This window comes from Trachurus japonicus, chromosome 23, assembly GCF_045865225.1.
Source record: "Trachurus japonicus isolate A0001 chromosome 23, Traja_1.0".
Taxonomy (NCBI): Eukaryota; Metazoa; Chordata; class Actinopteri; order Carangiformes; family Carangidae; genus Trachurus; species Trachurus japonicus.
This window is the reverse complement of record NC_140929.1, coordinates 3,713,397-3,725,514: the sequence shown is the minus strand read 5'-3', so window position 1 is coordinate 3,725,514 and position 12,118 is coordinate 3,713,397. Positions and strand designations below refer to the sequence as shown.

Below are 12,118 nucleotides of genomic sequence, written 5' to 3'. Positions count from 1 at the left end.
GTTCACAAGGCAAAAAACAGATTCGGTTTAACGTGTACGTGTGTACGTTTGTACGTTTGTAAGGTCAAAAAGTCTGTTAGTGTATAGTGAAAACCACAACCAGAATGTTTCCTGTAAGTGAGCACACAGGAGTGACTTCCCTGTTTCAAAGTGAAGCATCTGTATGTGAGTTTGGACTGAGACATCTTCCTATGTCCTCTCATGTTGATGTTGTTCATAGCCTGAACTTACTTTAAAAGTAAAAGCAAACGTTATGTAGGCTACGTTCAATTTCCAAGTTTGTATCCTGGTTTAAGATGCAAGACTGGAACATGCACTAACCTGATGGATGCAGATAAGTTGTGGAAACTTATTTTCTTAGATTTCACAAGATTTTTAAAGATATTTAACATTAATTTGCATTTCCTCCCACAGTAGAACTGCCCCAAAACTGTTAAATAGTCATAGAATTAGGTTTTAACAATCACATCCACTTTATTTATATTGCAGCCACACAATACAACTTCCATTCAACTACTCAGTTGCATATTGCAATAAAGATTAAAAAAAAGAAGAAATCATACTAATACTAAAAAAAGTTCCTGAAATGTCATGCTTCTATAATCTACCTATATTAATGACAAATAATTCTCATGACAAGCATGTCTATTAGTTCACTTTCAAAAACAGTATTGACAAAATAATTAGATTACACGGATTCAGTTTAAGGAACATATTACAACAGAACATTTTTTCATAACAAATTTATCCTTCATGCTGTTTCAAACACTACCACTGTAAACAAACCTTTACATTCATTCATCGACTCAATCAGCCTGCATTTGCGTATTTGAGAAGTTTAAACAAAAGATGAAAAAACTGAGTGTAGCTGAACCTTCGGTACACATAAGACATTGCAGAAAGTGATGCTTGACAATAGTAAGTGAAGAATGTATCAAACTAAACAAATGGCAACATTTAGAGGAATTGGAAAGTAGCTGAACCTTTACAGCACAGTTCAGAACAATTCAAGAGATTCAAAGCAGATTTACTGTCATTTCATCAATGTACAAATACACAGTGAGATAAAACACTTATGTCTGACAAATGTGTACCACAAATATCAAGATTAAAACGATGAAAAAAAAAATCAAGTAACATTTTACAGAATTTGAAATACAGTAATTACTGTGGATTCCATTTTAAAAGCTCTGGACACATGGTAACTGAATACAAGACACAATGAAAAGTGTGATCCACTCATCAAATTAAATTCCACTGAGTTGGAAAAAACACTCAGGTGAGTAAATACAGACCTTTATTATTCTTACTGGTACTGTGGGTTTTTATTACAGCTCAACTAGAATACGAGAAAGTAGCTCTGTCGGTGTTGAGGACTTAAAACAACACCAGGAATCATCTAATCATTGTGATTGACAGGAGAGATTATCAGAGGGGCAGAGTTTACACCACCATCATTTGTGCAAGGACTAAAGAATGGATAGAGTTTCTCTTTGAATGAGCAGTTGGTGAAGGTGTAGAGTCGATCTGCAGAATAGACATCATAAAAGGAGACCCGTCCATCATCATAGTCAACAAACACTCCTATCTTTTGTGGACACTGTTTCAGAGGGAGAGATACCTCATCAAAAGCCTCATACTCATCTCCATTCCTCAACATTATTGTCCAGAAACCATTGTTGGGGGTTGTTGTGATTTTTCCTTTTCTGTCAATTGACTCTTTGGCCACTCCCAAATCCCAAGCAGTCTTTCCTTTAACCTGAACCTCAAAGTAAAATTTTCCTGAGCAGAAACTCTGCTTCCCCAGTACATTGACACATCTCTTGAACCTTTTAGGGTTTTGTGGGAGTTTATTCCTCACATCACCATCATGAACTTTCTTTCTGTCATCAGACAGGAAGAGAGCAGGATGTGCTGTTTCAGGATCCAGAGTCACGTCCACTTCAAACTGCTGGACACTCTTCAGTTCAGCCTTCCTTCCTTCATATTCTTCATCATGTTTGACAGGAGATACGATGAGGGGGGCACAGTTTACACCACCACCATTTGTGCAAGGACTAAAGAACGGATAGAGTTTCTCGTTGAAGGAGCATTTGATGAAGGAATAAAGAAGCTCTGCAGAATCTACATCATAAAAGGAGACCAGGTCATCCTCGTGATCAACAAACACGCCCACCGTCTGAGGATGCTGAGGGAGTGAGAGACGGACTGGGTGGTCATCATTAGCCATGTACTCTTTTCCATTTCTTAACCATACAGTCCAGAAACCATCTTCAGGGTTGAGTGTGATGTTTCCCTTCCTTTCAATTGACTCTTTGGCCACTCCTACAGTCCAGGCTGTCTTCCCTTTAACCTGAACCTCAAAGTAAAATCTTCCAGTGGAGAAACTCTGCTTTCCTAAAACATTAACACACCTGTAAAATCTCTCATGGTTGTCTGGTAGATTCTTTCTGAAATCACCATGATGTACTTGTTTCTTATCATCAGACAGGATTAGATTGGGGTGTGCAGTTTTGTGATCGAAGGTCACCTCCTTTGCAAATTGTTGGACCCACTTCAGGGGTTTGGCCTGCCTTCTGTGAAATCCCTCTGTGTGAGCACCAACATCCGGTGGTTCGATGTCTAAAGAAAAGGGCACACATGCATGGTCAGTCTTGCAGAACAGGCCTGTTGGACTGTCAACTTTTTTTTAAACTTTGATTAGACTTTGGTTTTCTGTGTGATTGATTAGTTTATGATTTAACCTTATGGTTAAAACATGTTTATTTAATGGTAGGTACCACCTGCTAAGTACATAGGGAATTTCAGCTGTTCGCTCAGTGCAGTGGCCTCAACAGTATGTCGGTAATGTGTTAAAATACAGGTTGGGAACAGGATACTAGAGGGAGCTATATGTTTATATGTTCTTAACAGAGCCACATCATGGGTCATGAAGAAGACATGGGGCACCTTGTGGAACAGGGTTTGAAAGAGGACTTAATAATTACCCCAGTAAGACAACAATACAGTAATTTTGGCCATGAAGACTCATTCAGTTGTGACATGCAAAACTACAGCTTTTGAAAATAATTTTATGTGGACTCTGTGTAGCTAAAAAAAAAAAAACAGTAGAGACCGTCATGTCTGAGAAGTGTAATCAATAGTTATTGTGTGGCTATTGTGCTGTTGTCTGCAGTGATGGGGGTTAAATTTAATGATGGTACCTTTCAGAACGGCATTAGCCAGGAGAGCAAGCAGAGGATTGAGACTTTCTCTTTCCACAGAGTTGCCAAGAGTGGGAGCCAGTGGATGGGCGGTTTCTGCATGTGAGAATTAGATCAGATACAAGCATAATTATAATAATTGAGATGAAGTTGCTATATTTATCCTCAATCAACTAACCTCTTGGACTTGATTTGAACATTTTCAAACGTTCCACCAGATCGTTCCTTTTGATCTTCTCCAGAACATTCAAAGTTACCCTTTGAGCGCGATCCTGATATTGTTGTACCATTAGCTCCACTATGTCCACCCTGTCTGCCTTCTCCACCTTAGCCTCTGGGATTCTTGAGGAGCCTTCCAGGACGCCATCTTCTTTAACAAAAAACTTGAAGAGCTTAAACTGCTCTTCATTTAAATCCTGCAGAGTATTCAAGAGTGCCTCCTTAAGGGTTGTCATTATGGTTTCCTTCTGTAAACATGAGGACATTTCCAATCAGACTTTTTTATTTGAACATCTGGAATGCAAATAACAAAAAGTAAAGGGAATGTCCTATCTTTATACTAACAAATCAGGGTCCATTACTTAAGTTCACAAAACTCCCCAGTGATTAAAAAGTTACGACCTTCTGATGTAACTGTCCTTAACATATTTTACGTAGTGAATCCTAAATAATACAATCTTTATAAATACTAACAAAAACTGTACAATTGTACAACTGATATTGCACTATTCACTTTGAGTGCAGTATCAGTAATACCAGAACTGTGATGCTGAATAACTCCTTTGATTTTGCTTCCTCTCCCTTTCTTAAGTAGTTAATTTCTGCTTTGTTCAATACATCGTTCAATATTTAACATTTACCAGAACCAACATTTTATGAACACCATATCTGGCAATAAAATATTTATGATCGTCTTTGTCAGAGGAAACTGTATTGCGGTTATGTATTAACTGATGCTATTGCTTAAACCTGCTTCACTCACAGTATGCTGTTTTTATTTCAGCACAGTCATACTGAACAGAAAAAAATGATTCATAAGTGAAGTTAATCTTACATACCTCAACAGAAGATCATAAATTGTTGATCAAATCTGCCATAAAAAGTATTTTAGCTACCTGACTTCACTATAGTCATTCTTCATATTCATATAGACATCCTCTTTCCACTGTGGTTGAATTTCACTCCTTTGCTGAACCCGTGGCTTCCCTGCAGAGGATGTATTGCAACTCTATAGAAATGTCCCAGAACAAGACACTGCTTAAAGATTACCCTGGATTATTCCTCTATTCTCCACTTGAATTGTCTACATTGTATTGCAATTTGTTGCATTAATAACTAATCCTAACCACAGATACTGAAATCATTCCAAAGGCGCACTCATGACTCATTCCAAAGGCGCACTCATGACTCATTGTTGCATGTGTTTTTTTGTTTGTTTTTTGTAATTAAAGTAAACCTTTATGTTGTGCACTTTCAAACAGTTTCAGCTGATGTTCTGCTGGATCCCAGGGCTAAATTGACAGTTAAGATGAAATAAGAGACAATGACTTAATTAGTAACAAAGTGCTGTACACTAAGAGGCCAGCAGCTGATAATTAAACATCCCCCTGTGTTTCAACTTCTTTTCCATTTATGTTGTCAAAACAATCACAGTATCATGGTGTTACCTTTTTTATTTGGTCAATTCTTGGACAGACATAGACATAAAAAGTATTAACTCCCTCCCCAAGATACAAAGTAGCAGAAACACTGAAACTAGCTATAAAAATCTAGGTATTTAATATACAGTATATTCAAACAATGAATGTTTAAAAAACTCACCAAACTGAATTCACCACAGCGTCATTCAAATGTAGAAAGTGGTTATTGTCTTGGCCCCGCTAGGGAAAAAAATTGCAATGAGTCTCCTCCCCCCAACCTGAAACCAACCCTCTGGTAAACAATCACCACTGATGATGCTTTGGCCTAGTATAAAGAAGATAGGGAAGAGTGGTTATTGCAACACTGTAATAAGGAAATATAATAATATTAGGAGAAAGGAATTACAACTCAAGATTTTATAAACAGATGTAAAATGTTCTCTGTGTCTGATGTGGGATTTTTTTATTTATGTATTTTTCATAAATTATCAAAATAACTTGGTAATTAGATATCCCAATTGTCACATTTCAAGAACACAAACTCCAAATATTTTACAAAGTAATGAGGACTATCATTATCTTTACACTATTTCAAATCCGTTAAAAAAAAAAATGGTCCATTCAAAATACTCTTCAATGATTAGTACTGAAAACAAAACGTGTATAACTTTATGATATTTCCAACTCTTCACATAGTATTCACACAAAAAAGGCTCTTAGTGAAGGCATCCTTTAGTTTTGGTTTCTTTTTCTCTTGACAATAGTTTCTGGTATCTGCTTAGCTCAGTCTACTCTGTATGTCAATAGATAACATTTATTACAATGAAAGGACAAACTGTCGAGACACCATATCTGGCTGTAAAATATTTATGATTGTAATGCAGTTATATATTAACTGTGATGTTATTGTTTTGCATGACCTTTGTCTCTTTACTTGTATAATGGCACAACTACATTAAAGCTTAAGATGTTGCCTTCCTCCAAAAACTTGGATCAAAGCACAAATTAACAGAAAATACACAATGCACATTTGAATAATATATTTTTTGGAGTAAGGTTGAAAAGCTGCTTTAGACTTGGTTTCTCTTTTATTTCTGCTCTAGCCCAATAACACATCACAACAGTAATATTAACCAAGTTTCCTGGTTGCCTTTGGAACTTAGTAATATAAACACACTGGACTATGGACAAGAACCTACATTACAGTCAGTCCAAAGTACATTATTAAATTATTGTAAAAGCTTTTCTGTAGGCAAATGTAGTCCTCACTTAATACAGAGTGAGTCTGAGAAGATTAGTCTGTCTTCAATTTGTGAAAATATTTTGCTAGAAAACTCCCTGAAAAATCACTGAACAATAAGTCCCAAAAGGGCTTCACTTCTGTTCATTTTTTTTGTAAAGGTCGTCACCCTCAGTCTTGAATCTCAGTTTGCATGAAAAAAAATCTCATTAACTTTGATTGTAGCTGAAACTTTAGGAAAGTTCAAGAGATTCAAAAGAGCATTACCGTCATTTTAGCAATGTACAAGTACACAGTGAGATAAACATAAATGTCTGACAATAGTAAATGGCACAGTGGAATGTAAAAATTAAAAAAAAAACAAATTAGGCAGTAACAAAATCAAACAGAATTTGAAATACAGTAATTACAACATCTCACTCACATGCTAACTGAACACAAGAACCCAAACAAAAGTGTGATCTAATAATCAAACAGTCAGTACAGCCTTTTCTCTCTGGTAATATATGTCAGATTCTGTCACAACTCAACTGGAATAACACGAGTCATCTAACCATTGTGATTGACAGGACATATTACTAGGGGAGCAGAGTTGCTACCATCGTCATTTCCACAGGGACTAAAGTATGGAAGCAGTTTGTCTGTAAAGGAGCAGCCAGTGAAGGAGTAGAGAAGATCTGCAGAATCTACATCATAGAAGGAGACCAGCCCATCGTCATAATCAACAAACACCCCCACCTTCTCAAGATGATGATAGAGAGAAAGTCGGACTGGACGGTCATCATTAGCCATGTACTCTTCTCCATTTCTTAACCATACAGTCCAGTAGCCATCATAAGGATTGACTTTGATATTTCCTCTTCTGTTTATCGACTCTTTGGCCACTCCTACAGTCCAGGCTGTCTTCCCTTTAACCTGAACCTCAAAGTAAAATCTTCCTGATGAAAAACTCTGCTTTCCTAAGATATTAACACAGCTATTAAATCTGTCACGGCTGTCTGGGAGTTTCTGACGTTTAGTACCACAATACACTTGTTTTCCATCTTCAGACAGGACAAGTGCTGAGTGTGCTGTATTAGGATCCAGAGTCACATCCACTCCAAACTGCTGGACACTCTTCAGCTCAGCCTTCTGTCTTTCATACTCATCATGATCAACAGGAGTTATGATGAGGGGAGCAGAGTTTACGCCACCTTCATGAGTGCAAGGACTGAAGAATGGAAAGAGTTTCTCAGTGAAGGAACAGTTGGTGAAGGAGTAAAGAAGATCTGCAGAATCTACATTATAAAAGGAGACTAGACCCTCATCATAGTCCACAAACACTCCTATCCTCTGAGGATGCTGAATGAGTGAGAGACGGACTGGACAGTCATCATTAGCACTGTACTCATCTTCATTTCTTAACCATATAGTCCAGAAACCATCCTCAGGGCTGAGTGTGATATCTCCCTTCCTGTCAATTGACTCTGTGGCCACTCCTAGAGTCCAGGCTGTCTTTCCCTTAACCTGAACCTCATAGTAAATTTTTCCCGAGGAGAAACATTGCTTCCCCAGTACGTTGACACATCTTTTGAACCTTTTAGGGTTTTTTGGTAGTTTTTTCCACACATCACCATCATGAACTTTCTTCCTGTCATCAGACAGAAAGAGAGCAGGATGTGCTGTTTCAGGATCCAATGTCACCTCCATGTCAAACCGTTGAATCCTTGACAAATTAGCTTTCTTTTTTTCATAGTCATTTTGACTAAATTTACCCAAGTTCTGTGTCTTTGGGTTCAGCGTATGATTGACAGGAGTGATTATCAGAGGGGCAGAGTTTACACCACCATCATTTGTGCAAGGACTAAAGAATGGATAGAGTTTCTCTTTGAAGGAGCATTTGGTGAAGGAATAAAGAAGCTCTGCAGAATCTACATCATAAAAGGAGACCAGGCCCTCATCATAGTCCACAAACACTCCCACCTTCTGAAGACAAGACTTTGGAGAGAGATTAACTACTTGGTCATCAATGGCTTTGTATTCATCTCCATCTGTCAAACACATGGCCCAGAAACCATATCTAGGTCTGAGTGTGATGTCTCCCTTCCTGTCAATTGACTCTTTGGCCACTCCTACGGTCCATGCCGTCTTCCCTTTAACCTGAACCTCAAAGTAAAATCTTCCTGATGAAAAACTCTGCTTTCCTAAAACATTAACACAGCTATTAAATCTGTCACCGCTGTCTGGGAGTTTTTTAAACACATCACCACAGTATACCTCTTTTTGATCATTAGACAGGATGAGAGCAGGATGTGCTGTATCAGGATCCAGAGTCACATTCACTCCAAACTGCTGGACACTCCTCAGCTTAGCTTTCTTTCTGTCATACTCATCATGATTGATAGGAGATATGATGAGGGGAGCAGAGTTTACACCACCTTCATTTGTGCAAGGACTAAAGTATGGATGCAGTTTCCCTTTAAAGGAGCAGTCAGTGAAGGAGTAAAGATGATCTGCAGAATCTACGTTATAAAACGAGACTAGACCCTCATAATAGTCCACAAACACCCCCACATTCTGAAGACAAGACTTTGGAGAAAGATGAACTACTTGATCATCAATAGCTTTGCATTCATCTCCATTTCTCAAACCTATTGTCCAGAAACCATATCTAGGCCCGAGTGTGATATCTCCCTTCCTGTCAATTGACTCTTTGGCCACTCCTACGGTCCATGCCGTCTTTCCTTTAACCTGAACCTCAAAGTAAAATCTTCCAGAGGAGAAACTCTGCTCTCCTAAAACATTAACACACCTGTAAAATCTTTCTGGGTTGTCTGGTATTTTCTTTCTGATATCACCATGATGTACTTGTTTCCCATCTTCAGACAGGATAAGATTAGGGTGTGCTGTTTTGTGATCAAAGGTCACCTCCACTCCAAACTGCTGGACACTCCTCAGCTTAGCCTTCTTTCTTTTATATCCTTCATCATGTTTGACGGGAGATATGATGAGGGGGGCAGAGTTTACTCCACCATCATTGGTACATGGGGTAAAAAATGGATGGAGTTTCTCATTGAAGGCACAACCGATAAAGGAGTAAAGATGGTCTGCAGAATCTACATTATAAAACGAGACAAGACCATCATCATAATCCACAAACACTCCTATCTTCTGTGGGTCCTGATTTAGAGAGAGAGAGACTGGATTCTCATCATTAGCCTCATACTCATCTCCATTCCTCAACATTATAGTCCAGTAGCCATTGTTAGGGCTCGCTGTGATACCTCCTTTTCTCTTGATCGACTCTTTGGTCACTCCCAAAGCCCAAGCTGTCTTCCCTTTAACCTGAACCTCAAAGTAATATCTTCCAGTGGAGAAACTCTGCTTTCCTAAAACATTAACACAGCTGTAAAATCTCTCAGGGTTGTCTGGTAGATTCTTTCTGAGATCGCCATGATGTACTTGTTTCCCATCATCAGACAGGATAAGATTGGGGTGTGCTGTTTTGTGATCCAAGGTCACCTCCACTGCAAATTGTTGGACCCATTTGAGTGGTCTGGCCTTCTTTCTGTGAAATCCTTTTGTGCCAGAACTGACATCAGATGATATGATGTCTGTAGAAAAAACACAAAGCAGATATGTGGACAGTCTTGCACAAAGTTTGGAGAAGTTATTGGCCCACCTGGAAGGTGCAGGTGGGGGAACTATATTTAATGGCTTTACCTTTAAATAAAGCACCAGCAATGCGAGCAAACCCCTGGAAAGAATCTAAAATTTTTCCTTCCTCTGAGTTGCCTTGAGTGAGATCGACTGGGTGGTTGGTGGTTGGGTGCGATTTAGTCTCTGCAACTGGGAGTCATGGGACATACAATCAAGAAAGACAAATTATTATAATATTTTAATTCCCAATTTGTATTGAGATGAATGTAGTACCTCTGTTTTTGGTCTTCACCCAACTAACCTCTTGGTTTTGAGTTGAAGTTTTTCAAGCGTTCCACCAGATCATTCCTGTTGATCTTCCCCAGAACCTTCAAGGTTATCTCCAGAGCCCCGTGATCCAGGTATTGGCGTAGCATTAGTTCCACCATGTCTGGCCTGTCTGCCTTGTCCACGTTTTCCAGTGGGATGCTTGAACGGCCTTCCAGAACACCATTGTCTCGCACATAAAACTTGAAGAGCTTAAACTGGTCAACATTTAAATCCAGCAGTGTATTCAACAGCTCCTCCCTAAGTGTTGCCATTATGGCTTTGTGCTGTAAACATGAAACATTTTCCAATCAGACTTTTGAATATCAACGTCATAATCTCTCATTGTTCAGAACTCCTACATTTGGATATTTGAATTCAAAAGATTAAAAAAAAAATCTCCAGATTTCTTACAAAGAAACATGCTCCTACAATGTTTTTTTTTTTATCAATAATACTTTACACTGTCATATTTTTCCAGCACAGTCTGCAAATGAAACGGAATAAAACTGGGCTCAAACAACAGACTTTATCTCACATCCCTCATCAGAAGACAATGAATTATCAGTTTATAACCTCTGAAAAATAGTATATTTACAGTGTATTGAAGATTTCATAATCAAAGAAGGAAATCCAAATACTAATGTAAATGCAAGTGCCATAGCTGCTTCCTATTTTGTCTGTTGTTGAGTTTCACTTTACCTTTTTGGTGGCTGGCTTCCCCTCAGAGGAAGTAATTTAGTCCTTATTTTTTTATTTATGTTGAATAGACAAACTTTTCTGATAGCAGATGCCATTTTACGGCAACATCTGATGTGAACACAGTGAATGTCTGAAGAAAGATAAGAGACCATGACTTAATCAGTAACAAACATCCATCCGCATACTGCACTGTGCTGCAAGAGGCTATAGCTGCTGATAATTAATGATCATCCTGTGTTTCAGCTTTTGCTCCATTTATGTAGCACAGTGTTATGAAAACTCTTATTACTTACATTTACCTAGTTAACTCCTGGATAGAAACGGATAATTTCAAAGTACCTGGCACACAATGGTACTACATAGGCATAAAATCTATACATTTTGTATCTTATCAAACCATAAACACTTAAAAAAAAACTCACCAAACTGAATTCACCACAGAGTTCTTCATAAGTAGAAAGATGACCAATACATTTAGATTATTCTGTCTAACAACTAGTGAACATTAGTAAAGATATAAAGGTTGTTACTGTCGAGGCCTCGATCCTCTTTGCTAAATTTCCTGTTAGAAAAGGGGGGGGAGGAGGATGTTGGGGAGGAGGAGACTCAACAAACTTTTGGCAGCATAAGTTAATCACCAGCCCTTATCATGGCAGCCCTTAGACAAACGCAAAAAGTAGTGGCTTCTGTGGGAGGTGTATTAAAACTTGACGCTATAACTTGTAACTACAGTGGTTTCAGTAATCCAGGTGTGATAAAATGGAAGCCTGAAAAATCATCTTAAACTGAGCTGAAAAAGATCACATCTGGGAAACATTTTGATGATGATTAACACATGATTTTTTTAATCTCCTGATTTCTTACAAAGAGACATGCTTCTACAAAGTTTTTTTTAATTTTTTTTTTTATCAATAATACTTCACACTGTCATTTTTAAGAAAGTTCTGTTCCCTACTTGTATTCCAGGACAGTAAGCAAATGAAACTGAATAAAACTGGGCTCAAACAACAGACTTTATCTCACATCCCTCATCAGAAGATAATGAATTATCAGTTTATAACCTATGAAAAATAGTATATTTACGGTGTATTGAAGATTTCATAATCAAAGAAGGAAATCCAAATACTTTCAAACCTTAAAATGTAAGTGTCATAGCTGCTTCCTGTTTTGACTGTTGTTGAGTTTCACTTAGCCTTTTTGGTGGCTGGCTTCCCCTCAGAGGAAGTAATTTAGTCCTTATCTTTTATTTATGTTGAATAGACAAACTTTTCTGATAGCAGATGATATTTTACGGCAACGTCCGATGTGAACACAGTGAATGTCTGAAGAAAGATAAGAGAGCATGACTTAATCGGTAACAAACATCCATCCGCATACTGCACTGTGCT

At 38.0% G+C, this 12,118-nt stretch overlaps 1 protein-coding gene across 1 annotated transcript; it reads right to left on the bottom strand.

The window, feature by feature from the left end:
* Positions 1-1,399: 1,399 nt before the first annotated feature.
* Positions 1,400-11,284, bottom strand: LOC146962342 (uncharacterized). The gene is made up of 6 exons (XM_085769936.1): positions 11,153-11,284; positions 10,024-10,315; positions 9,786-9,911; positions 8,991-9,676; positions 7,660-7,766; positions 1,400-2,423 (listed from the first exon to the last, which is right to left on the bottom strand). Exons 2-6 carry the CDS (start codon positions 10,301-10,303, stop codon positions 1,400-1,402), a joined length of 2,223 nt encoding a protein of 740 aa, XP_085626062.1. The 5' UTR covers positions 10,304-10,315; positions 11,153-11,284.
* Between the last annotated feature and the right edge of the window lie 834 nt (positions 11,285-12,118).

Coding starts and splice junctions, on each gene's coding strand:
- LOC146962342 (XM_085769936.1), bottom strand. CDS start 10,303: ATGGCAACACTTAGGGAGGAGCTGTTGAATACACTGCTGGATTTAAAT. Junction 9,912..10,023: donor CTTCAACTCAAAACCAAGAG/GTTAGTTGGGTG, acceptor CATGACTCCCAG/TTGCAGAGACTAAATCGCAC. Junction 7,767..8,990: donor TCCAGCAGTTTGGAGTGGAG/GTGACCTTTGAT, acceptor TTTGACATGGAG/GTGACATTGGATCCTGAAAC.